The sequence below is a fragment of the Ictidomys tridecemlineatus genome, chromosome 10, assembly GCF_052094955.1.
Source record: "Ictidomys tridecemlineatus isolate mIctTri1 chromosome 10, mIctTri1.hap1, whole genome shotgun sequence".
Classification (NCBI taxonomy): Eukaryota; Metazoa; Chordata; class Mammalia; order Rodentia; family Sciuridae; genus Ictidomys; species Ictidomys tridecemlineatus.
In genome coordinates, this window is record NC_135486.1 from 133,088,441 (window position 1) to 133,111,050 (window position 22,610).

The window sequence follows — 22,610 nt, forward strand, 5'->3', positions numbered from 1 at the left end:
ATATCTTATTCTAATTAGGACCCCATTCTTCTGGTTGTACACAGTGATGGGATTCACCTGGTGTATTTATATGTACATAGGAAAATTATGTCAGGTTTGTTCCACTGTCTTTCCTTTTCCATTCTTCCCTCCCTTCCCATCATTGCTCTGCCACCTTTTTTTTTCTTTTTTTTTTGGTGGTGCTTGGGGATTGAACCCATAGCCTTGTGCATTTGAGGCAAGCCCTCTACCAACTGAGCTAAACCCCAGGCCTCCTATCATTCCCCTTTGTCTAATCAACTGAGTATCTATTCTTTCCCTCTCCCCTCTTATTGTGGGTTTGCTTCCACAAATTAGCAAAAACATTTCACCTTGGTTTTGGGGATGGTCTTATTTTACTTAGCATGATGGTCTCCAGATCTATCCATTTACTGGCAAATGTCTGAAAGTCATTCTTCTTTATGGCTGAATAATGCTGCATTGTGTACGTGGACCACATTTGCTTATCTACTCATCTCTTCAAGGGCACTTAGGTTGTTTCCATAGCTCATCAATTGTAATTGAGGTGCCATAAACATTGACATGGCTGTGTCACTGTAGTATGTTGATTTTAAACCCTTTGGATACACACCAAGGAGTGGGATAGCTGGGTCAAAGGCTTGTTCCATTCCCAGTTTTTTGAGGAACTCCATACTACTTTCCAGAATGGTCGCACCAATTTGCAGTCCCATCAACTGTGTATGTGCCTTACCCTTTCCCGACATCCTCACCAACATTTATTATTACTTATATTCTTGATATTTCCGGCCAGCATTTTAAAGAGCACAGTTGTAGAACCCACGTCAATCCATGTCACTTGTATAACCAAGGCTTTCCATCTCCCTGGTGATGCAAATTGGAATCATGCAACCTCACATTCAGTTTGGGACACTTGATTCCCATGTTCCTTTTCTGGGGATCTGAGAGCCTATTCCTTCGTCAGTTATTTCCGCAAAATAGCTCTTGGATTCCCTATGTGCACTGCGCAGTATTCAGTGCTGGTGGAAGACAGCCGGCTTTGAAGAGAAAGAGGCCTGGATTCAGATGTCACCGTCACCTTCTGCTGGGGATCTTACAGGGAAATCACTGAGCTAAGGTATGGAAAGGACTTGGCCCAACGTCAGACTCACAGCCGGTGCTTAACACAGCGGTCCTCAACGTGGGATTTCCCAGACCAGCAGCGTCGGCGTCACCTGGGAACTTGATAGAAAGGCAAAGCCCCAGGCCGCGCCTCAGTTTCACTGAGAAGCTCCGAGGCTGGGACCCGGACGTCTCTCTTAACCAGTCTTCCAAATGGTATCGAGGCCTGCCCACTTTGAGAGCCAGCGGCTGAACGGTGGTAACATTAGCAGTTAGCACTCAAAGCTGCACTGATGAGCAGCGGGCGGAGGACGAGCGGCTCCGCAGGCTGCAGTCAAGCACCGAGGCGCCAGCAGCACCCACAGGTCAACGCTTGAACTGTCTCTGTCCCGGCTCCTCCCACCTCCCGCCTCCTGGAGCAGGGCCCGCCTAGTGCGCTCACTGATTGGTGGAGTCTCTCGTGGACTTTCGCCACTCATCCAATCCCGAAGAACATAAACAGAGAAGGGCGGGACTGGGCTGTGCGCTCATTGGCTGTAGACCACGCCGGGGCGGGAGGGCGGAACTGAGCATGCGCGCTTTCGCGGCGCGCCCCCGGCGGCCGTTGAAAATGGCGACTGTCGCCGAGCTCAAGGCTGGTGAGTACCAGCAGGGCGGCTCGCCGGGTGGTAAGCATCGCGACTTCCACCGGTGAAGAGCACGGGCCGGAAGGAACACAGGCTGGGCCTTTGCGGGGCTCGTTCTGCGGTATCAGGGAGCGCCCGGCGGGGGTGGCGACCGCCGCGCGCGGGCTCTGGGAGGGACGCGGAGGTCCAGCGGCGTCGAGCTGCAGCCAGAGCCCAGAACCCGCGGGCCCCTGCGCGGGCTCCCGGGCTGCACCCTGGGCCTCTGGCGCGTCTTTCTGGACCCCGCCGGGGCTGGGGAGAGGGAGGCCCGGGCGGGCTTGGCACCCGAGCTGCCCCGGGATGCAGGGTCGCGACCACTGGGCAGTCACCATTGCTGTACGCACAGCGGTCGTTGGTCGGAGCTCCGTCCTGACCGGTTGGCTCGGTTTGCTCAGGAGGTCCCGCTTGTCCATCAGGAGAAACCGGGGTCAGAGTTTCCTGGTGTGGCCACTCGGGAAAGTTCTGTGCATGTCATTAAGAACATTTAAGGCCATTAACTTCGAAGCAGACGTCCCGACAAGTGTTAGTGATTGCACACTGGTCAGCGCCTGAGCTGGGTATTAAGCACTGCCCACGGCCGTGCGTCATCTGATGGATGCCCTGTACCCGTGGCCTGGACTGGGAAACTGAGCTGTTAAGAGGGGAAGTGCCCGAAGTCATTTACCGAGGAAGAGACAAGTGTGGGAACCCAGATTAGGCGCACCGCGATGCCAGGTCTTCATCACCGGGCAATAAACCTGCTTAATGAGTCAACTGAGTTCTGGTTTCCCCGCAAGAACTCACAGGAACTCCAAAGTAGCAGGCGCCCAAGGCAGCAAGAGCCTCCCTATTGCCCGACAGTAAAGGTCAAATATACAATACAATCAATCCAGCATCACAGCAATTATATATAGCTCAACTCAAATCATCATCTCAATGGTTCCCTGGTGCTCACCTTTCAACCATTCCCTCTGGCAAATGCCAGGCATCCCTCAGACTGGCTGTGGCTCTCAACAGTATTCCATGGGGGATCAGCCAGGTCAACAACCTCTTTCTGATGGAGTTTTTATGGTGCAGTGTTCTAGGCATAACAATAAAGAGAAGGGAAAATGATATGGAACCCAGAGGGCGATTTGCTCTTTGCTTGTCCTACACTGACTTGAAGAGGGGCCATTTTCTCTGCTTTCCCCAGTTCTGAATGTGCTTTGTGTCCAAAAGAAAGTCCATGAAAGCTTGTTTGCCAAACATCTTAAATTTTATGGACGTTTTATCTTTTTGGGGAGGAGGGGTGTCTTGTTCTTTTTCTGTGGTTCTTTGCTTTTTTTGCATACCTCGTGCCTTGTGTGTATAGAATTCAGGCCACCTCGGGCACAAGCACCTTCATTGTTGCTTTGTTTTGTTTTTGGGGGGTACCAGGACTGAACTCAGGGGTACTTGCCCACTGAGCCACATCCCCAGCCCTAGTTTGATTTTTATTTAGAGACAGAGTCTCACTGAGTTGCTTGGTGCCTTGTTTTTGCTTAGGCTGGCTTTGAATTTACGATCCTACGGGTGCGTGGGCCACCACTGCAGGTCTTTTTATCTTTTTTAAGCACTCATAACTGTCATTAGAAAAAAACAAAACAAAAAGCCCCCAAACCGGTTCATTCAGACTGGGCCATTCCCGAAGGGTATCAAAGGTATCATATATTTTATACAAAATATATGACACATTCCTTTCTTTATGGCTTCTAGTTTTCTTTAATCACCTTTCTGCACTGGAGGCTGTTGGTGAAGCCCAGAATCCATTTGCAGTGACAAATGCTCTTGAACATAGGAGAGATTGGGGGAGGTAGGCTAGGTCCTGGTAAGCCAACTCTACTTCTTATCCCCCTATATTTTCCCGTCTGTAGTCTGGGAGTATGTCTCAGACTACAGCCCCTGACCACAAAGATGCTATAGGGATAAACTTGAATTCCTTCAACTATATTCAGAATAAATCATTACAACTTGGAAACTTTGTTTTTGTTTTGTTTTTGTTTTACAAGCATGGTTTGTGGTCAGTGTCATTGACCACTTGGTTACTTTGTTTAGCTCAAGGGCTGCATTTGCACTATTTACCTTTTAAACATTTTTCTTGAGAACATACCCAACAGTGACAAAATTTATAACTGAAGCATTAATATTTTATATTTAACAGTTTTAAAGGACACCTTGGAAAAAAGGGGGGTACTAGGGCATTTAAAAGCAAGGATCCGAGCTGAAGTTTTCAGTGCCCTAGATGATGATCATGAACCCCGACCAACGTTGTCTCATGAAAACCTTCTAATTAACGAATTAATTCGGGAGTACTTGGAATTCAACAAATATAAGTATACGGCATCGGTCCTCACAGCAGGTAAGTGGTCATGGTTTATCACTTGAGGCAGAATCTGTGCCTCCCGTTCCCCAATTTATCCTAGAAGTCCAATTTCATTACCAAGCAGTGTCATCTGGGTGACTGGATCATAAAAATCATATGTGCTCTTTTCACAGCTCAAACAAAATTTTTTTTAAAATATTTATTTTTTAGCTTTTAGGTGGACACAATAACTTTATTTTATTTTTATGTGGTGCTGAGGATCGAACCCAGGGCCTCATGCATGCCAGGTGAGCTTGCTACTACTTTAGCCACATCCTCAGCCCATCAAACAAATTTTTATAAAGTTTAACATACTACAGGAGAAAATACTAGCTAGAACTTTCCATTACAGGTCCTTTAATATTAAACATACATTTCTGCATCCCTCAGTTTGTTATAGATGGCTATATGATGCCAGTGACATCAGCTAGTTATCTTGGATTTTGGCTTCCCTAGAATGAAATCCAGTGAGGTAACCAAATTTCATATTAAATGTTTTGGCTTTAAAAAAAAGTGTAAAATTTACATACAAAAAAAAAATTACCCTTTTTAGTGTACAGTTCTATGGATTTTGTGAAACATGTTCAATCATGTAACTACCACCACAGTCACAGTCGAGACACAGAACATTTCCGTCACCTCAGGAGATTTTCTGGCACCCATCTGTGGCCAGCCTTGTCACTCAGCCCCGCCCTGACACTCACTAAGCTGTCATTTTTCTGTTCTGGGGTCTTCTTTTCCCGAGTGTCCTGCATGGAGCATGTTGGTAAAGCCTTTTGACTCTGCCTCCTGTTGTTTGCATACTGCACCTGAGGTTCAGCCATGCTGGCTGTCCCTGCAAGTGGCATTATCCCCAGGGAAACCGTGTGGCCCTGCCAGTTCACCTGCTCCAGTGGTTAGGCAGTTAGGTGGTCTCTAGTTTGGGGCAGTTATGAATCAAGCCACTGTAAACATTTACTTATGAGTTTTTATGTGAACATGAATATTCATTCTCTTGGGTAAATAGCTAGGAGTAGCGTTGCTGGGTTGTGTGGTAAATGTTCACAGACCTTTATAGGAAAAGGGGCCAGCTGTTTTCCAAAGTAACTGTGCCATTTTACTTTCCCACCAGGGAAGTACGAGAGTTCCAGTTGCCTGTGTCCCTGCCGGCACTTGATATCAAATCCAGTTTTACTTTTAGAATTACTGCTGCCAAATGGATATATTTTTTCAAAATTGAGTTATTAGTAGTTATGTGTTTATATTTTGGTGGTGCTGGGGATTGAACCCATAGCCTTGTGCATGGGAGGCAAAGCACTCCACCAACTGAGCTATATCCCCAGCCCTTCCATCATTCCCCTTTATCTAATCAACTGAACATCTATTATTTCCCTCTCCCCCTTATTGTGGGTTCGCTTCCACATATTAGCAAAAACATTTCACCTTTGGTTTTGGGGATTGTCTTATTTTACTTAGCGTGATAGTCTCCAGATCTGTCCATTTACTGGCAAATGTCTTAAAGTCATTCTTCTTTATGGCTAAGTAATGCTGCATTGGCTTCTCAGGAAACTGATTGAAGTCTAGTATTATAATTTAGAGGCAGAAAGAGTATTTTCAATCCAGAATTGGGGATTTAAAAACTTAGGTTAAACTGCATTAAGTTTTGCATTAACAGAATGAATTTTTCAAAGTCATATAAAGTCAGTTGCAGGTGGATCTACCCTGTTCTGTCATTAATCTTCCCAAATCTGAAAAGCGTATGTGTATCTGGTAAGTATGGTTGTTATCAAAATCACATTTGTTATTAGATTAACAGACTCGGTGTTTTAATGAATTTTTCCCCTCCAGAATCTGGTCAACCTGCAGTTCCACTGGACAGACAGTTTCTCGTCCGTGAACTAAATGCCTTTGAAGAGTCAAAGGACAACAAAATGTAAGAAGCTTCTTTAAGGTGGGCGTTCAGCTCCTGGCGCAGGAGTCCTCCTGGCGCAGGGGGCTGTGGTTTCTCTTTAATTCAGCAGGTCTTGACCCAGATCTGGTGTGCAGCAGTGAGAAGGTCCGCTCTGCTCGTGAAAATCCCTATGGTGTCTGTCAGAGGACTAAGCATCTCTACTTTTTTTTTTTTTTTTGGTGGTGCTGGGCATGGACCCAGGGCCTGGTGCATGCTGGACATGGCTGTACTGACCCCCACCCCAGCCCTCTTCTCAGGGCCACTTTCACTTGCTCTCCCTCTCGCCCGCTCTGCATCTCAAGTTCTGTCCTCGGGTTGATGCCACCCTGGTGGGAGTGGGCGACACTTTCTGGTGGTGGTTCTTTCCAGAGGGTCCCTGGGTGGGCGGAAGAGGGCTGAGGCTGGCAGGCCACTCCAGGCAGCCTGCCCCAGCACCTTTCCTTCTCTTTCTAAAAATTCATTGAGCTTTTGATTCTCCCTCCTGGTGTGATGGGGTTGATTACCGCGAAGCCTTTGACTTACATGCCAGTTGAATTCCGTGCAGTCGGTGCCCCTGATAATGTGCTGCCCGGCCCTCTACTCTGGGTTGAGGCCCGCGGGCCAAGCGTGGCGTCTGTGGATTTCTGATTTGAGAAGTTCAACTTCACTTGAGTTTCTGCAGCCTTTTGTAATATTGACTGGTCTTAAAATGCTTTTTGTCATTTGTTTCTAAGACTCTTTACGTCCTAGTTTCTGGGGCTTCCTCATAGTGCTCTTAGTTTCTTTGTTGACTCTTTAGGGCTCCTTTCACCTGCGCCCGCCCCCAAGTCTGCCCTCTGCTTTCCCTTCTCCTTGTCCTCCACCTCCTCTTCTGTGGCCTCTGGAGGCTCTAGTGATGCTGCCTGCTGCTGCCTGCTTTGAACTGGAGTCTTAAGTCGTAGGCCGGGTTTCTACTGGCATGTCCGGAAACCAAATGGGTTATTCTTATCTCCTCAACGCCCTGCCTCCGTGGGAGCCTCCTGCAGCTGCTCAGGTCTTAGTCCCTCTTGGTGCCGGCTCTCTGTTCTCTACCGGTCCCTCCGCAGATCCCACTGCTTCTGCCTCACGTCCCCTGTCCACCCTGTACCCCACTGCTCAGGAACCCTCTGACTAGGTTTTTCATCTCCAGTCACCTCCTTTTCCACCTTGTTTTACCTGCCACTGTCTTTCAACAGGTTGTTGCATGGTTTAAAAACAACATTGAGGATGTGACGAGCCCCAGCGCCTCGGCCCAGCGTGGCCAGCCGCGTCTTCCCACCCGTCTCTGGTGGGATTGGCTCACACCTCACTGTGCGTCGTCCCCAGAGGACACCTTGTAACCCCAAGCTTCTCTGCCTTTGCACCAACTGTCCCTTAGCCTCGCAGACAGGGTCACTTCCTTGTTCGTCTCACTTCCTGTGGGAGTGTCCTTCGTCACCCTGGCCCTGTTCAGATGTTAACTCCTTTTTGACATTTTTCTTCCTCTTCTTTCCACATTTCTGTGTTTCTTTAAGATTTGATTTTTACTTTTGTTATATGTGTGTTTCATTTTTTTCTTAGAGTTAACTGTTTATAGTTCATCTATTGGACAGGAATCTTTAAGAAAAAAGGATATGTGACATTCATTTCTATTTGTCATGGTATGTCACCGTGTTCTCTTTTTGTTTTAAATATATTTTTTAGATATTGATGGATCTTTATTTTATTCATTTATTTATATGTGGTGCTAAGAGTCGAACCCAGTGCCTCATGCTAGGCAACTGCTCTGCCACTGAGCCACCACCCCAGCCCCTGTCACCGTGTTCTCTACACACATGAATAAAATGCTTACTGCACTGAACCTCCATTACCCAGATAATTACTAACTATATAAAATCAGGGTTGCTTTGAAAAAGAGGGAAAAAACCCTTTTATCTCAGTTCTATTGATGTATATTTTCTTTAAAGTCCTCATGTGGGCAGTAAATGATTGTAGAAGGCTTTAGCAGCAAAATTAGACTGACTAGAAAGAAGATAATTCCATTACGCCATATTCTGAATCTAGAATTTGATCCAAATAAGTGTAGCTGGCGCTAGTGCACACCCGGACCCCACAGTCACGTCTCCAGCTCACACTCCACATTCGCATCCCCCGAGCATCCAGACCCCGCTCACCCCTGTGCTGGGAGGTCTGCTGCTCTGATGGAAGGGCCCGATAGGCAGGACAGGAGGAGGGGACGCGCTGCCTGCCTGCCCCTCTTAAAGTCAGACACTTCTGTGAACTGCCACAGGCTCCCGGAGGCAGAGCAGTGGCTGGAAGAGTCAGGACAGACCTCTTCAGCAGAGGGTCAGAGTGTTTTAAGTGACAGTGAAAGTAGCAATTGCTGTTGAGGAAGAATGCAGACAGCACAGAGGAGCAGCCATTGAAGAGGAACAAGCTTGGCCCTCGCTGAAAGCCAGTCTCACTTCCCCAGACGCCCACCGTGGACTCCCCTTGCAGCCATTCAAACTTACGCTGTATTTAACCCACCCGTGTGAACTCTCTCCTGCCTGTGCAGGGGGTGTATTTGCCACTTGTTTTTCATCCCAGAGTACATAAATCTTTTTTTCTTAATAAGATTATAAGTTATCCCAGCTATACAGAGCAGTGCGGAGTCATGCAGCAGACGCTGAGTTCCTTCCCCTCCGGCTTGGAACATTACGCTTTGTCTTTGAGTTTTTTAACTACATAAATATTAAGGGTATCTTTGAAGGCCACCTTCCCCCATTTCCCCTCCTCCGGCAAAACTGTTTCCCCTTTCTGTTTTAAGACAACTTTGTAGTGTTCTGTGTACCATAAATGATTGGCACCTGCTCCTATCGGTGGACATTTAGGTTGTTTCCAGTGTTTTGCTATTGCAACAGATACCGCAGTGGATGGTGGTTCACTTAAAAGTGTCTGAGAACCCATTGTGTGTCAGACACTGTTGTAGGCTCTGGAGACAGCAGTAGGAATTGTTTTCTGCAGTGTTTTCTGGGAACCAACCATGCCCAAAGCGTGATCCACAGAACAGTTGTCCTATGAGAGTCACTGCAAAAGGGATTTTGAGCAGGAAGCTACCATACCACATCCCTTCTTGGAGATTCATATCACCTTATTAGGGCAATTGCTCTGAGAAATCCTGCAATCAAAGAGCCATTGTTACCTAACCTGTTTGACAGAGGGACCAATTTTGGCATAAGTATTCACATCCTGTAAAGCCAGCGTTCATGGGTATAGTTGATAGCTGTACTTAAACACTGAGTTGTTAAAGCAGTGGGTAACACTTTAGAAAGCATATATTTTGACAAATTTTGAAAAGTATAGAAAACTGGCAGAGTAGAAATGGTGGGAGTGGTAATTTGGAGGAGTCTACGTGTGACTTGGGACGGGCCAGGAGGTAAGGTGGCATCCAGTTCAGGACCTTGGTTTGCCAGTAGCACTTGGGAATGAACCCTGATACAGTCTTCCTGGCTCTTGGTAGTTTTGAGATACTTGCTGCAGATGAAAGTATTAAGAAGTAAGTGACGGCTTTACTTCCAAAAATTTAGGGAGATTCTTCAAGCTCTATTTTTGCTGAGTTTAATGATTTGCATTTGCCAAGTTTGCCATTCCCCGTACCACTCGGGTTATTCACTTAGTGCAGATCTTCTGTGCCAGTTCTGAAACCCTTAGGGCAGCTGGGTCTTGAAAATCCAGAAGTTTTCATGGATAATATGTTAGGTCAAACCCTGCCACCAAATGAGGGTGTGCCAATTTTATGAAGAAAGTTCCAGTTTTCAAGAGGTTTGATTTTCCAGTATTGTATGTGAGGCTGTACTTTAAATGATCTTTTTAAAACCTATTTTAAAAAATGAATCTTGATATCCATGAAATTGCAAGTTAAATGTGTTAGTTATATACAAGTTAGAATACCTGATTTTTTAAAAATTTCAATCTTTTGTCAATCTTATCCATATTTAAAATATAAAAATTTAAACACTTAACAATCATCTTAACAAATTAATACTTGGGGAAAGACTGGCTTAAAATAATAGGAGACGTATCTTTTAATTGCTAGGTGAGGCCTGTCTAAGAAAGGGGTGGGCCTCCTCTTAGAGCAACCTCCTTGCCTGCTTTCCTGGTAACATGGGAAAATTGCTTTGATATGCAATTATTAATTGCTGCCTGAGCGACTGCCCCAGAATCTGATGGCTTAAAACAAATATTTATCCTTGTCTGCAGCGAATGTGGGAATGGGCGTAGCTGGGGAGTCGAGCTCAGGCTCCCTCCTGAGGCTGCGGCGGGCGTCTGGGGCTTGCTAGGGCTGGGAGTGGCTTGTAGCTGGCTCTCGGGTGGCTTGTAGCCAGCTGTTGACGGGCAGGAGGCCTCAGCTCCTGGCTCTTCATTCCCAGGGGGCTGCTGGAGAGTCCTTGGGAATGTACCTTCCCCTAGAGAGAAAGCCAGGAGGTAGACACTGTCACTCTCCACCTTACTCCGTGTGTTGGAACTGAGACCAGTGCACAGGGAGGGCAGTTGGGCCCAGTTTCAAAGGGCTTGTTCATGCTTTGAACCATACCAGCTGATAAGTAGGTGGATATCTAAGAAAATCAGTCAAGTTGTTGGATTTTCAAGGATGAAATTAAAAACATTTCTGTATTGTCAACAGGGCAGCTTTCATTGATGCAAAGGCACTGATATAAATTCCTGGGTGGCATATTTCTAGAAAAAGTATAGGACTTGGGGTGTAAATATGAACTTTATTTACTCTCTGGACTGTGGATTTCTCATTCACAAATTGATGATAATGGTTATGACATCACAAAGGGAGGATAAAATGAGGAGGAGTAGGAGTGTTTTGTGAACTGTGTGTAGCTTCTAAAATTCAGCTGCCACGTGTGTGCCGGGCAAGCCCTAAACACTCAGGGCCTGTGCTTTCCCCACCTCAGGAGGCAGAGACACTGAGGAGACCCGGAGGCTGAGTCTCGCCCAGGGGTCCACAGCTGACAAGTGGCAAAGCCAGTATTGGAGCCCTGGCTGTCTGGATGTGTGACATTTTCTGGGCCCTGATTTATTCAACAGGCATTTGCTGTCCTGTTACCAGGCAGAGTCAAATACTGGGAGGTCTATGGACTTGGAGTTTAAAAGCTGAATTCCTATGAATTGGTTCATAGTATTTCCGTTTATATGAATTTTAAGTTGTTCACATGTTTTCTCTAGGTTTTAAATTTTCCTTCAATTTAATGGTACTTTTAAACTTAAAGAGTATGAATAGTTCACAACTCAAATAATAATCACACACTATTTTCTTAATATTATTTTTTGATACTGGGGATTGAGCCCAGGGGTGCTTTACCACTGAACCACATCCCCAGCCTTTGATTTTTGAGAAAGGGTCTCATAAGTTGCTGAGGCTGGCCTTGAACTTATGATAATCCTGCCTCAGCTCCTGAATCACTGGGATCATAGGCATGCACCACTGCCCTGGCTTATAGAACTGTTTTTAAGCCTAGTGAATTACTTGGCCATTTTGGTGTCAGAGGTTATCTTTAAAGAATAAATGTTTTTAGTTGTCCCTTTTATGTTAATTGATTTTTTTTTTGTTTTCTTCCTGATATAGACCTCTTTTATATGGAATTTTGGCTCATTTCTTGCATGGAACTAAGGACAGCATCCCAAACACCTTTCTGAAGGAGTCTTCATTTCAGCCTTCAAACCCAAATCTTGTCAGACAGAAGAAGGCCGATGGGTAAGAGGTTCCTGAGGTTCCTCTTTTAGCTTTAGCAAATGTGTTTTCTTCCTGTGCGTTTGTATCCTTGAAGGAGTTTTTCCTGAGCTTTTGAGCCGAAGTTTAATTTCATTTATATCTAAAACAGTGAGCTTATGTTACTCAACCTTCAAGAAATACTTTTTGGAAAGAAAATTTTTTTAAAAAGTAGGGGAATAACTGGGAAAGTCCGTGTGTGTGTGTGTGTGTGTGTGTGTGTGTGTGTGTGTGTACACATACATGTAAATTCATATACACACACAAAAGTTTTGCAAAACCTGATTTTTATTTATAGTCCTTGGAGCACTGCAGATCTGTATACTGCAAAAGTAGTTTTTTTTTACCAAGGGATCATTTTTTTCTGTCCAGGAGCTAAACACAGATGGAGAAGTCATGGGCCATGTGTCCTTTGCATTTTCAGGATTTTTTTTTTTTTGTACAGTAGATGGTCGTTATTTTCACAAATAATGGATTCTTAGAATGACTGATCTTTTTTTTCAGAATGCTTGCTGTTAAAATGAGCTTTCAGTTGTTCAGTTACATCAGTAGTAGAGCCTCCGTTTTGGATTGCATTTTAGCTGTGTTTCCAGCCGTGGTAGAGAGCTCATTGCTCTGCCCACTCCTACCAGTAGTTCTTCTGTGTGGGCACGTAAAGTAGAATTGCTGGTCACAGTGTACAAATATTGAAAACCAGCACAAATTGTTTACACGCTTCCCAGGAATATGTGACTATATCCGTTTGTTCCAGTGGATCTTGGTGACATACGAGCACTTGTTACACAGCAATCGCAAGACATTGTATTAGTCCCGGGAAGAAAGAGAGCCTCTTGAGAAATAAGCCTTTCTGGCTCATAAGCTTCTTATAATCAGTCTCTTTAACATTCCTGCTAATGACAAGTATTTCTTGACCAAGTTCTGTTCAGAGGTGGAAGTCACTGATGAGCTCCTGCTGTCTTACACCACATGGGGATGGACACGGAGGGAAAGAAGGGCCAGAGACACCTTCTGGGTACAAAGTGCCAAAAGTATCAGAGAATCAGCTTCAAGGCAGTAAAGCAGCTTTGTTCTGTGGCAAGCTCCATAGAAAACCCAGCCGTGAGGGTGACCACTGATCCAGTGGGACAAGAACAATGACTTGCAAATTATTTTCTTGGCACAACAGTGATTTCTTTGTGCAATGACTTGAAGCACTGTCAGCCACATGTTTCGTCATGTTTCAGGAACATGGTTCAGCAGTCTACTCGCTTTCTTAGCCTGCATACCTGCACGCCTGGAGCTGCGTCACTCTTACCTGACAGCACTGAGGAGGTCGCAGAAATAGTAAAGTGACCACTCTGCAAGCCACGCGCCTTATCACTGCACCGGCCCATCCGGACGCAAGACAAGACATCAAACAAAATCTGCTTCCATTTGAAAATAAGCCCAAAGCCTGCCAAGATGAAAACACACCTCATAAGAGCTTTCAGAGTGGGGCAACCCCTCTGAGAGCCCGCTTACTACCTGCTGCTGGTGACCCTTGCCATCTTGCAGGCAAAGAAGTTTTTGCTCCGAATAAAAGACAAGATGTTTAGAGAAAACCTTTATCAGCTCGACTTTATACAAAAATGCAGACTCCATTTTATAGAACAGGACTTTTCTAGAAGACCTAACATCACTGTGCTCTAAGGAACTTGTTCATTTTGTTCTGTCAACAAAGTTGCCCAAATGTGGAGGGAGAGAGATCCCCATCTGTTATCCAGACTGGAGAGGTGTCCTATTCCTAAGGCGGATGTCACCTCTTCTTAAGGATTTGAAAACCAAGTGTGGATTTTTGGTACTAAATCTACATTTTCTAATCCCTTGCCTAAATTTGTATTTTCTTAAAAGAATTGACACAAGAAAGGCTCTGTCAGCTGTGGCAGTGCTGGGCTGGGCAGAAGTGCCCTCTTTACTGTGGCCAGAGCACTGCAGGGGTCACAGAAGCCTCCTGGAGCTTTCTTGTCTTGTTTTTTGGCTTTTGAAAACATTTTCCACAGGAGTTTTCAGATCTCGGTAGGAAGGTGTGAATGTGCCCATGTTTTTCTTGCCACCAGAGGGCGCTGCTGGGAGGCGCTTGTGTCTGAAGGTCTGGTTTCTGATGGAAGAGCTCTGGCGGCCCTCAGCAGCTGACCCACCACTTGTCCTCCTCCCTGGTGAATTCCATTCCTTACAAATAAGAGGTAGGCCTGGAACTCATCACGCAGGGGTTTCCTCCAGCCTGCCTCCTTCACTTAAAAAAAAAAAAGGGCAAGAAACTCTTTTGAATAGTTAGCCTCAAGGATGAACATTTCTGACTCCTCAGTAGGTTTAAGAAGTGCATTTAAAGGCAGGTGCAGTGGTGCAGGCCTGCGATCCCGGCCCCTTGGGTAGCTGAGGATCACAAGTTCCAGGCCAGCCTAGGAAACCTTAGCAAGGCCCTGTCTTAAAATTTAAAAATAAAGGGGGCTGGGGATGTGACTTGGTGGTAAAGCACTCCTAGGTTCAGTCCCCAATACCAAAAAAAAGAGACTTTTTTTCATCATCTTAAGCCATCTTCAGAACTCATCCAAGAGTGCATGACAGCATTGGAAAATTCGTGCAGGTATGGCCGCCCCTGTGTCTTAGGATACGTGTTGACATGTGCTTCTACTCATTCCAGGTGAACACCAAGAAAGGAGAGGGGCGAAGGCACCAACACCGAGGCTCTCCCCCTTTCTCAAGCCGTGAAGAGATGACACTTCGATGCAGAGTATCTTTTATCTTAAAATTGTGTGTATTAAGTAACTTATTTATCATTCCAGTGTTACAACTACTATTTGCATTTTGTAGAAATTTGAGTTTCTGCACAACACTTGACCCCTCGTGTTTTACTGCATTTGTGAATAAAAGCTAACTCTGTCATCTAGCTTATTGGCTGTGACTGGAAAGAAGGTGCATGGATTTTACGAAGTAGTTTGAAGGCCCAGAAGTTCATGAAAAATGCAAGGGCTTTTAGAACTTTGTACCTTCTTCTAAAAAAAGTTCCAGACCTTTATCCACATGTTCTGCTCCTTGACATGCACATGAATTAAATTTCCTTCAGTTGGAATCATGTGAACTTGTAGGAAAATTCATTCATGACTTAAAGAATATTAAAACCAAAACTAATTTCCTGTACAGTTTGATTTTTCTTAAAGGACCTATTTTTCAGAAAACCACTCATGATTCAGTTTAAATATCTGAATTACTACCTAAAGTTAAATTTGTACATAGATAACCAAGTACTTTTTCTTTCCTTAGTCCATTTTGGCTTCCGCTGGAAATTTTAATTAAAAGGTAGAGGAGGAAATAATTCTTTTAACATGCTATAAGTAAAACAGAGTTTATTTTGTTTTATTAAGAATGTAAAAGAAGGGGGGCTGGGGTTGTGGCTCAGCGGTAGAGCGCTCCCCTCGCACGGGCGGGACCCAGGTTCGATCTTCAGCACCACATAAAAATAAAGGCATTGTGTTGTGTCCATCTACACCTAAAAATAAATATCAAAAAAAAAAAGAATGTAAAATAAGGGGCTGGGGTTGTGGCTTAGTGACTGAGCCCTTGCCTCATGTGTGTGAGGCACTGGGTTTGGTCCTCAGCACCACAAGAAATAAATAAATAAGTGCAAAGATATTGTGTCCACCTACAACTAAAAAAAAAGAATGTGAAATGACATGAAGAGACAGGCTTTAGGGAAATACCAGAAGGAGCTTTCCCTAGAGGCACTTTTGAAGCCCCACGTGGCCCAGGTCGCGCGCCTTCCTGCGTGGGCTCTGGAGGTCATTTTGAATGTCCGTGTGTCTCCAGAAGCCCCTTTGATCATTGCTAAGGAAGTCTCGTGATGTGGAGTTTCACCAAGACAGCTCTCAGGGCAGCCCGCTCCTGTGCAGAGTCGTGGGGCGCTGGAACTCGGAGCGCCTGGACGAGCCGGTCTAGCCGCGTGCTTCCCACGGGAGAGGGCTGTGGCGGGCGCTGTTGTTGCCCTCCTTGGGGTGCTGGGTTTGTGCTAACTTTGAAAATGACAGAAACCTTTGATTTTTATATTTGATGATGTTAGTTGTATTTACTCCTTACAGATTAAGAATTTTTATCTAAACACAAACCACCATTGTTTTTCATTTTTATTTTGTTGTGCTTGGGCTGGAGCTCAGGGCCCCAGGCTTTCTAGGCAGGTGCTCTACCACTGAGCTACCCAGCCCATCAGAAACTACTAATGAAACCCCTTAAACTATATTTTATAAGTCAAAAGATTTTGAGAGCTGGGCGCAGTGGCTCATGCCTGTCATCCCAGAGGCTCAGGAGGCTGAGGCAGGAGGATCTTGAGTTCAAAGCCAGCCTCAGCAACAGCAAGGTTCTAAGCAACTCAGTGAGACTCTGTCTCTGAATAAAATACAAAATAGGGCTGGGGATGGGGCTCAGTGGTTGAGTTTCCCTGAGTTCAATCCCTGGTACCCCCCAAAAAAAAAAGATTTTGAGAGCCCTGTTTGTGGGTTAAAACTATATCTGTAGATGCAGAGTCTTATAAGGGCCCATTTTCATTTTTAAATCTGTAATGTCTGGTTACAATTATGAATTCCATTGTATCATATGTGGGAATATGAAGATCTGACTTTTCCCAGCAGTCTTGGTTCACATCCAAGTCGTTGTCACTAAGTTTACCTCAGGAATTGCAATCATGTAGATTAAAAATGCTGGAGTTGATGATTTTGGATACTGTTGAAAAACCATCACAATGAAAGCTGACTAGAACTGTCACCGGTGTTGTAGCCTCTGTGTGCATTATTCTGTAACTCCTGTGCCTGGGCAACTTTTATACTTTCAATATAGCATTTAATTAAAAAATATTTAAGCAATTCACCTGTGTGCAGAGGGTGTTTGTATCGCTGCTGTGTTGTCAAGAGCTGGGCTCAGAAATAGAAGAAGGACCCGGTGGCTCTCCCGCTGCCTGTCGGGGTCCTCATGGTGGAGAACCTGGAGTAGGGGCTGGGGTCTGTGCCCTGGGCTTCAGCCCTGTCACCCCGCAGCAGCTATTCCCAGGGTGCAGTGGGGGCCTGTGCCAGTCCCTCGGGGGTAGCATCACAATGGGTGGCAGGGGTGGTTTGAAAAACATTTGTATTTGGAAAAGAAAAGACAAAACATACACTGAGAATTTTATTATCCAAAAAGAAGGACTTCATGTTAAAAAAATCTGCCCCAGAAATCTCCATACTTGAGGTTTTTCAATAGTGTCAGTTTTTAATCCAGGAGCTCAAAAAGGCGGTGCCTGAGACAGGGAGACGCTGGGGGAAAGAAACAGAGCACAGATGGACTCAAGGAAAGAGAGGACTCCATAGTGCTGGTGGGTTCCCTGGGGTTGGGAGAAGTTGGGAAAAATGGGAAAGTGGAACAGAGGGATTTAGGGAGGTGGAGATTTAAAACGTGGACAGTCTAAAAATCCAGAGCAGGCTCAGAGGGCGTTTGAAGATGACGAACAGGCTTGTCATATGTATTTGCAGAGAATAAACGAATCGCCTTATGATTACGTGTGAGTACACATTTGTGTGTGGCTCACGTGCCTGTGTGACTGTGTGACCTTGATGAGTTCTTTTAGCCTAAAGCCAAGTGCACAGGAAGGACCGAGTTGTGACAGTCTGCCTTTAGAGGCCCTTGGTATGTGACGTTTGTAACAACTGTTAGGCACAGACTGTGATCTCCGTGGATTTTTAAAAAAGAAAATGAAGGAAAACTACCTTCTTAGAAATAGATGATATTGTTCAGAGCAGTTGCAGATGCACAGCTAAATAGAAGGGAAGGGACAGTGCCCTTTCCTCCCTGCCCCAGGGACGAGCAGCCTCTGCACCTGTCACTGTGGACGGGCCTGCTTTGACACCTTAAGTCCATGGTTGCGTTAGGGACCACTTGGTGTCTGTCCCGTGGTTTTGGACAAAGGTGTACTCACATATGTTCACAGTATAGTGTTAGACAGCAAGTTTCCCCCCACACCCTCTGTGCTGGGCTTTCTTCTGCCTTTTGCAGACGACTCTAGCTGGAGTCGTGCAGACTGGCTTCTTTCACCCAAGACCCTGCATTGAGTTCCCCTCATTGCTTCATGACTTGAAAGCTCATTTCTTTTTAGTCTTGAGTAGTATTCCACTGTTATTTGTCCATCCTCCACTTGGGACATACTGTTGCTTCCAAGATTGGGCAATTATGAACAAAGCTGCTACAAACATCCATGTGCAGGTTGAGTTTTTTGTTTGTTTGTTTTTGCGTTGGACATAAGTTTTCAACTCCTTTGGATAAATTCCTAAAAAGCGTCACTGGCTGGATCATATGGTAAGAAAATGTTTGGTTTTGTAAAAAACGATTTTTATTGAGACTCTTGGGACCCTTTCCTAAGATAGTGGTAGAGAATATACAGTTACTGGGAGGCCAGAGTTGGAAACTGGTGACAAGGAGGGTGGCAGGTCACTACCCAGTGCAGTCTTACGCCTGGAGAAGCGTGGGGCCGCCTGGCTGAGACGGAAGCGCTCTGGGCAGTGCAGGGGACACAACTGTGACTGGTCAGCAACCTTGGGCCAGGTGGACTTGAGATGATACCTGGGGCCTATTAAGTATTTGAGTATATAAATCTATTTACCTGTTAAGTAAATAAATCCTGAAGCCCACACAGGAGAAAATCATGCTTAGGGTGACCTATCTTTGAGAACTAAAAATTAGAAGGGGCCAAGTGCTGTGGTGCACACCTGCAATCCCAGCAGCTCGGGAGTTTGAGGTGGGAGGATTGCAAGTTAGAGGCCAGCTTCAGCAACTTAGGGAGACCCTAAGTAACTTAGGGTCTCAAAAGAAAAATTGGAGGGATCACACATTGGGGGCTTTTTGAAAACAGCAAGAAATTATTTTTATTTTTTAAAGAGAGAATTTTAATATTTATTTTTTAGTTTTCGGCAGACACAACATCTGTGTTTGTATGTGGTGCTGAGGATCGAACCCGGGCCGCACGCATGCCAGGCGAGCGCGCTACCGCTTGAGCCACATCCCCAGCCCAAGAAATTATTTTTAAAAAGACCCTGAGAGAAAGATTTCCTCTCCCCCATAGTTCATGGAAACGCGCATTATATGGTCCCTCACAGAAAAGACGTGCCTAGGAAAAATATTTGACAGCAGGCAAAGTGACATTTTGTAAAGTAGTTTTTTGTCTCCATCTTAAAAATAATTGGCCTTTTGAGACCTGAGAAATAAAGCAGGCATCTGCTTTAATTCATAGAAGAATGCACTTTTGAAGATTCCAGCATCTGAACGTGGAGCATGGGCAGGCACATGTTGAACCGCCATACGTGAACATGCCATCTCTGGGCACTTCTGGAGCACGCATGATGAAGTGGTTATTGGAAGGCTTCAACACCATCATATTCACAACTCGGCAAGCTAGTCAAGGCAGGGTCTAATCTTTACTTTTCCTTTGAGAAAATGGACTCAGGTACAGCCACAAGCCCGCAGCTGCTTGGCTGGTGCTTATTTAGTATTAAAAGTCAGGCCTGTCGTGCTTACTGCAGACTCAGGCGGTGCTCGGAATCCCTGCCCCACTGCTAACTACCCCAGCTACCTGCCCTGGGTGTCTCACCCCTCCAGACCCTCACCTACGTCATATCCTTATGAAGGACCACAGGAGAGAGCAGGTAAAACTGAGCATTGGCTTCAAAGTCTCTACTTCTGATTACTCTCTTCTCAAAGTTACCAACGAGTTCAAGCAATCAGCGGCAGCCCTTTGGAATAACACTGTTGGGGCCAGGGGTGGGAATGCCAGTCCTTCCACGGAGGGGGCCAGGCTGGGTTGGGCCAGCCGCTCTGGACTCTTTCCAGGATGGGAAGGTGAGGATCGGCGGAGTCTTCCCCCTTTCTCTGCTAATGCAAAGACAATTTCCACTCCTTTTACAGTGTAGATGTGAAAAGGTATGTGGGGAAGCAGCTCATTTGTCATCTTCTAAAGAGCTTCACCCTGAACTTCCCCAGCCCTGGAACTCGGCTGCTCTTGGCAGAAGGATTTAGGCCTCTGAGCCGGTGGGGGTTGGGCGCAGATTCTTTCAAGGGTGAAAACCAGGTGGACTTGAAGTTGGAGGGGTGTCCCCAGGACCGGGAGGGTCTGAGCTGCACAGCTGTCTGCAAGGAGCCGGGAGGCCGTTCTGTTGGAGGGTCTGCTGCAGCTGGACCTGGTTTCCCCGGAGCCCTGCCAGAGGTCTGCTCCTTTCACATCAGGGACTGCTTATCCCCAAACAGGAAGGGCCGGTGTCCTGCCGTTTTCCAGGTGTGGAAACCCAGGCCTGGCAAGGTGAAATCACTTGCTCGTGGCCAAACAGCTAGAAAGTGGCGCTGGCAGCTTGACTCCCAGATGTCACCCTCAGCTCCTGTCCTTGGCCTTCTCCTGCGACCCCCCCACCCCAATGTCCCCTGTCTGGAAGTGCATCTTCCTTTCACAAAGCCCCAGCACCAATCCATGGCTGTCAACCGGTTCCTGTAGGGACTCGGTCTTCTCGTCTGAAAAATGGAGATATTGGTTCATATTGGTCCCCGGGGCTGTTGGACAGGGCGTGGGCCAGGTACAGAGCCTGCCAAGGGTCTTCCCAACTTTTTTTAACCCTTTCCCCAGATCCTCCGGCTTAAAGCGGTTGGGCGCACGTGGGCCTGGAGCGGGACGGCCCCTTTGGGCTCTGCCCGGGCAGAGGGTCCCCTCCACCCGCCGGCGGCTGCGGCCAGCTGCGGGATGCGGCCGGTCCCCATCCCCGCCCGCGCGCCGCGCTCGGCACCATATTTAGTCAGCGGGAGCGGGCAGCCCCGGCTGGTATGCGGCGCTGGGAATTCCTGCAGGAGGAGCCCGCGCCTGGCCTTTTTGGGTTGTCTCCCACCCAGCGCCGGGGGAGAGGACCGGCCCGACCCGCCCGGCCCGGGAACCTCGCAGCGGTCCGCGCGGGAGCGGGGCGTCCCCGGCCTGGAGCGGGGCCAGCTCGCTGCCTCGACTCCTTTTATGGCCTGTGCGTGCGGGTGACAGGGAGGAAAGGGACCGGGAGAAGACAGCCAGAGACCAAGGATAGAGATGGGCGGGCGACCGAGGAGGAGGGACAGGGGGGCCCTGGACGGGGGATGGGACAGGGGCTGGGACCACAGTCCGGAGCGGGAGCCAGGCGACTCGGGTACCGACGCGCGGCACCTGAACGCGGCGGAGGGGGATCGCAGGCCACTTCTGGGTCTCTGAGTCCCTGGGAGGAGCAGCGGGAACTCGCAGCGCAGAGGCGCCCCCACGTTCTCCCGGGACGGTGACCCGCGCCCCGCAAATGACACAGCCGCCCGCCCCCACCCTCTCCCACGTCCTATTTTGCTGATGCAAAGGCTCAGCGAAGGCACTGGCTCGCCCCAGGTCACCGGGGGACTGGAGTCACGGAGCGGGATTGCTTGAGTTTTGCTGGTGGCCGCGGGCGCGGAGGTGGGGCCGGCAAGTTGGGAAAAGCAGAAAATTCCCCTTCCGCCCCCTTCCCAGCCGTCGGGGCGGACCGAGGGACGCCCGCCTCGAACTCTGAAAAGTTGATAAATAATTTATCAATCAGTCAATCGGTCAACGCGATCCCCTTTCCCTGCCCTTCACGCACACGGCCGGCCCCCTCCCTCGACAGTGGCAGGCGAATGAAATGGGGACAAGGGAGGGAGGCGTCAGGTCGGATCCGCCGCGGTCCCCCGCGCGGGCAGGAAGAGGTTAAGGCCCGGGAGGCTGGAATTCGGGAAGAAATTCCCAGTATTCAGCCCAGTCGCTGCCCGCTCCACCCCTTTCTCTAGGGACCCAGAGTCCTGGCGACTGCCCCGAGCGAGGGGTGAGACACCCGGCCCGCGACAGGCGCGTCCCCTGGGCCCGCGCCCCTCCCCGAGCGCCCGCGCCAGGTGCGCCCGAGGCCCCGGGACCGCGGCTCTTCTCGGGCCCTGCAGGGGGCGCCGCGGAGGCCGCACGTGGGACCCTCCCCCTCCGCCCCCCGTGGGTGGCCACCTCCTCTTTCCCACCGCCCCAGATCTGGGGCTATAAAGCCAGGCGTCCGAGGCGCGCAGGGAGATTTGGACGCCCCGGCCTGGGAGGTGTGCCAGATCTGAGCTCTGCGTCCAGCGTCCGCTCCGCAGTCCCCAGGAGGAGGTGTGTAAGTAGCGGTGGTCCTGCTGGGCAGATCCCTTGGTGCGTTTGAGGGTCCCACAGTAAGGCATTCTGCAGCGCTGGGGAAAGCTGTGGGGTCTCTGTCATCCTCTCCTAAGGGCTGCCGCGGGGTCCCCTGTTACCCAGGTCCGATGTTCCCCAGACCAACATCTCCCCCCAAATCCCAGCCTGGATCCAGGTCCAGCTCCGGCGCTGCTAGAATCTCCAGGAAGACGCCCCCACCCCCCACCCCCCAAAAAAATTACTGGTAATGAGGGCTGGGCTGCAGCTCCCCAGTTTGTGTGAGGCCCTGGCTTGGTCCAGCCCCTGTGCCACAAAAAATGAAAAACCAGGACTCCCAGGTGGTGCCGGTGTGAGGTTGTCGGGCTGCCACATCAGGCTCTTCGTTTTTATTCTAGACACAAAAAGTGCAGCTGGCTCCCGGACAGTCCCATCTCGCCATCACGGCGGGGAGAGTCCAGCTCCGAGTGCGTTTCAAAGCCTCTGCCGAGTTGGGTGGAGGAGAGTGGAGGGGGCTTTTGCTCGGTTATCAAGCCCAGTGGATAACTCCAGGGAGATAAAGCTGGCTCAGCAGATAAGGTTTGTTGATTAGAGCCCAGATTTCTTCCAGACCCAGTCCCTCCAGATTTAAAAAACCG

The 22,610-nt window shown here is 47.9% G+C and overlaps 2 protein-coding genes across 10 annotated transcripts in view; both read left to right on the forward strand.

The window, feature by feature from the left end:
• Nucleotides 1-1,595: 1,595 nt before the first annotated feature.
• Nucleotides 1,596-16,657, forward strand: Cep20 (centrosomal protein 20). Of its 4 annotated transcripts, XR_001229712.4 has the most exons (6): nt 1,596-1,736; nt 3,922-4,119; nt 5,950-6,034; nt 11,646-11,774; nt 13,865-13,990; nt 14,449-16,657. XR_001229712.4 is itself a non-coding variant. In XM_005323700.5 (5 exons), exons 1-5 carry the CDS (start codon nt 1,670-1,672, stop codon nt 14,450-14,452), a joined length of 483 nt encoding a protein of 160 aa, XP_005323757.3. In that variant the 5' UTR covers nt 1,596-1,669; the 3' UTR covers nt 14,453-16,657. The 4 variants fall into 4 exon arrangements, 3 of the variants coding, with proteins under 3 accessions (XP_005323757.3, XP_021581099.2, XP_077880435.1); XM_005323700.5 differs by lacking the exon at nt 13,865-13,990; XM_021725424.3 differs by lacking the exons at nt 13,865-13,990; nt 14,449-16,657 and having other exon boundaries at nt 5,950-6,052; nt 11,646-11,747.
• A 5,160-nt stretch (nt 16,658-21,817) lies between these two features.
• The window catches only part of Myh11 (myosin heavy chain 11), a 90,303-nt gene continuing 89,510 nt past the window's right edge, over nt 21,818-22,610 (forward strand). For 4 of the 6 annotated variants that reach the window (XM_013357878.4, XM_021725421.3, XM_040278333.2 and 1 more), the window contains exon 1: nt 21,818-21,954. The gene's annotated coding sequence lies outside the window, so the exon portion shown is untranslated. Of the gene's footprint in view, nt 21,959-22,534; nt 22,552-22,610 lie in introns of those variants that run through there. The other 2 variants (XM_005323695.5, XM_040278332.2) reach the window with 2 other exon arrangements.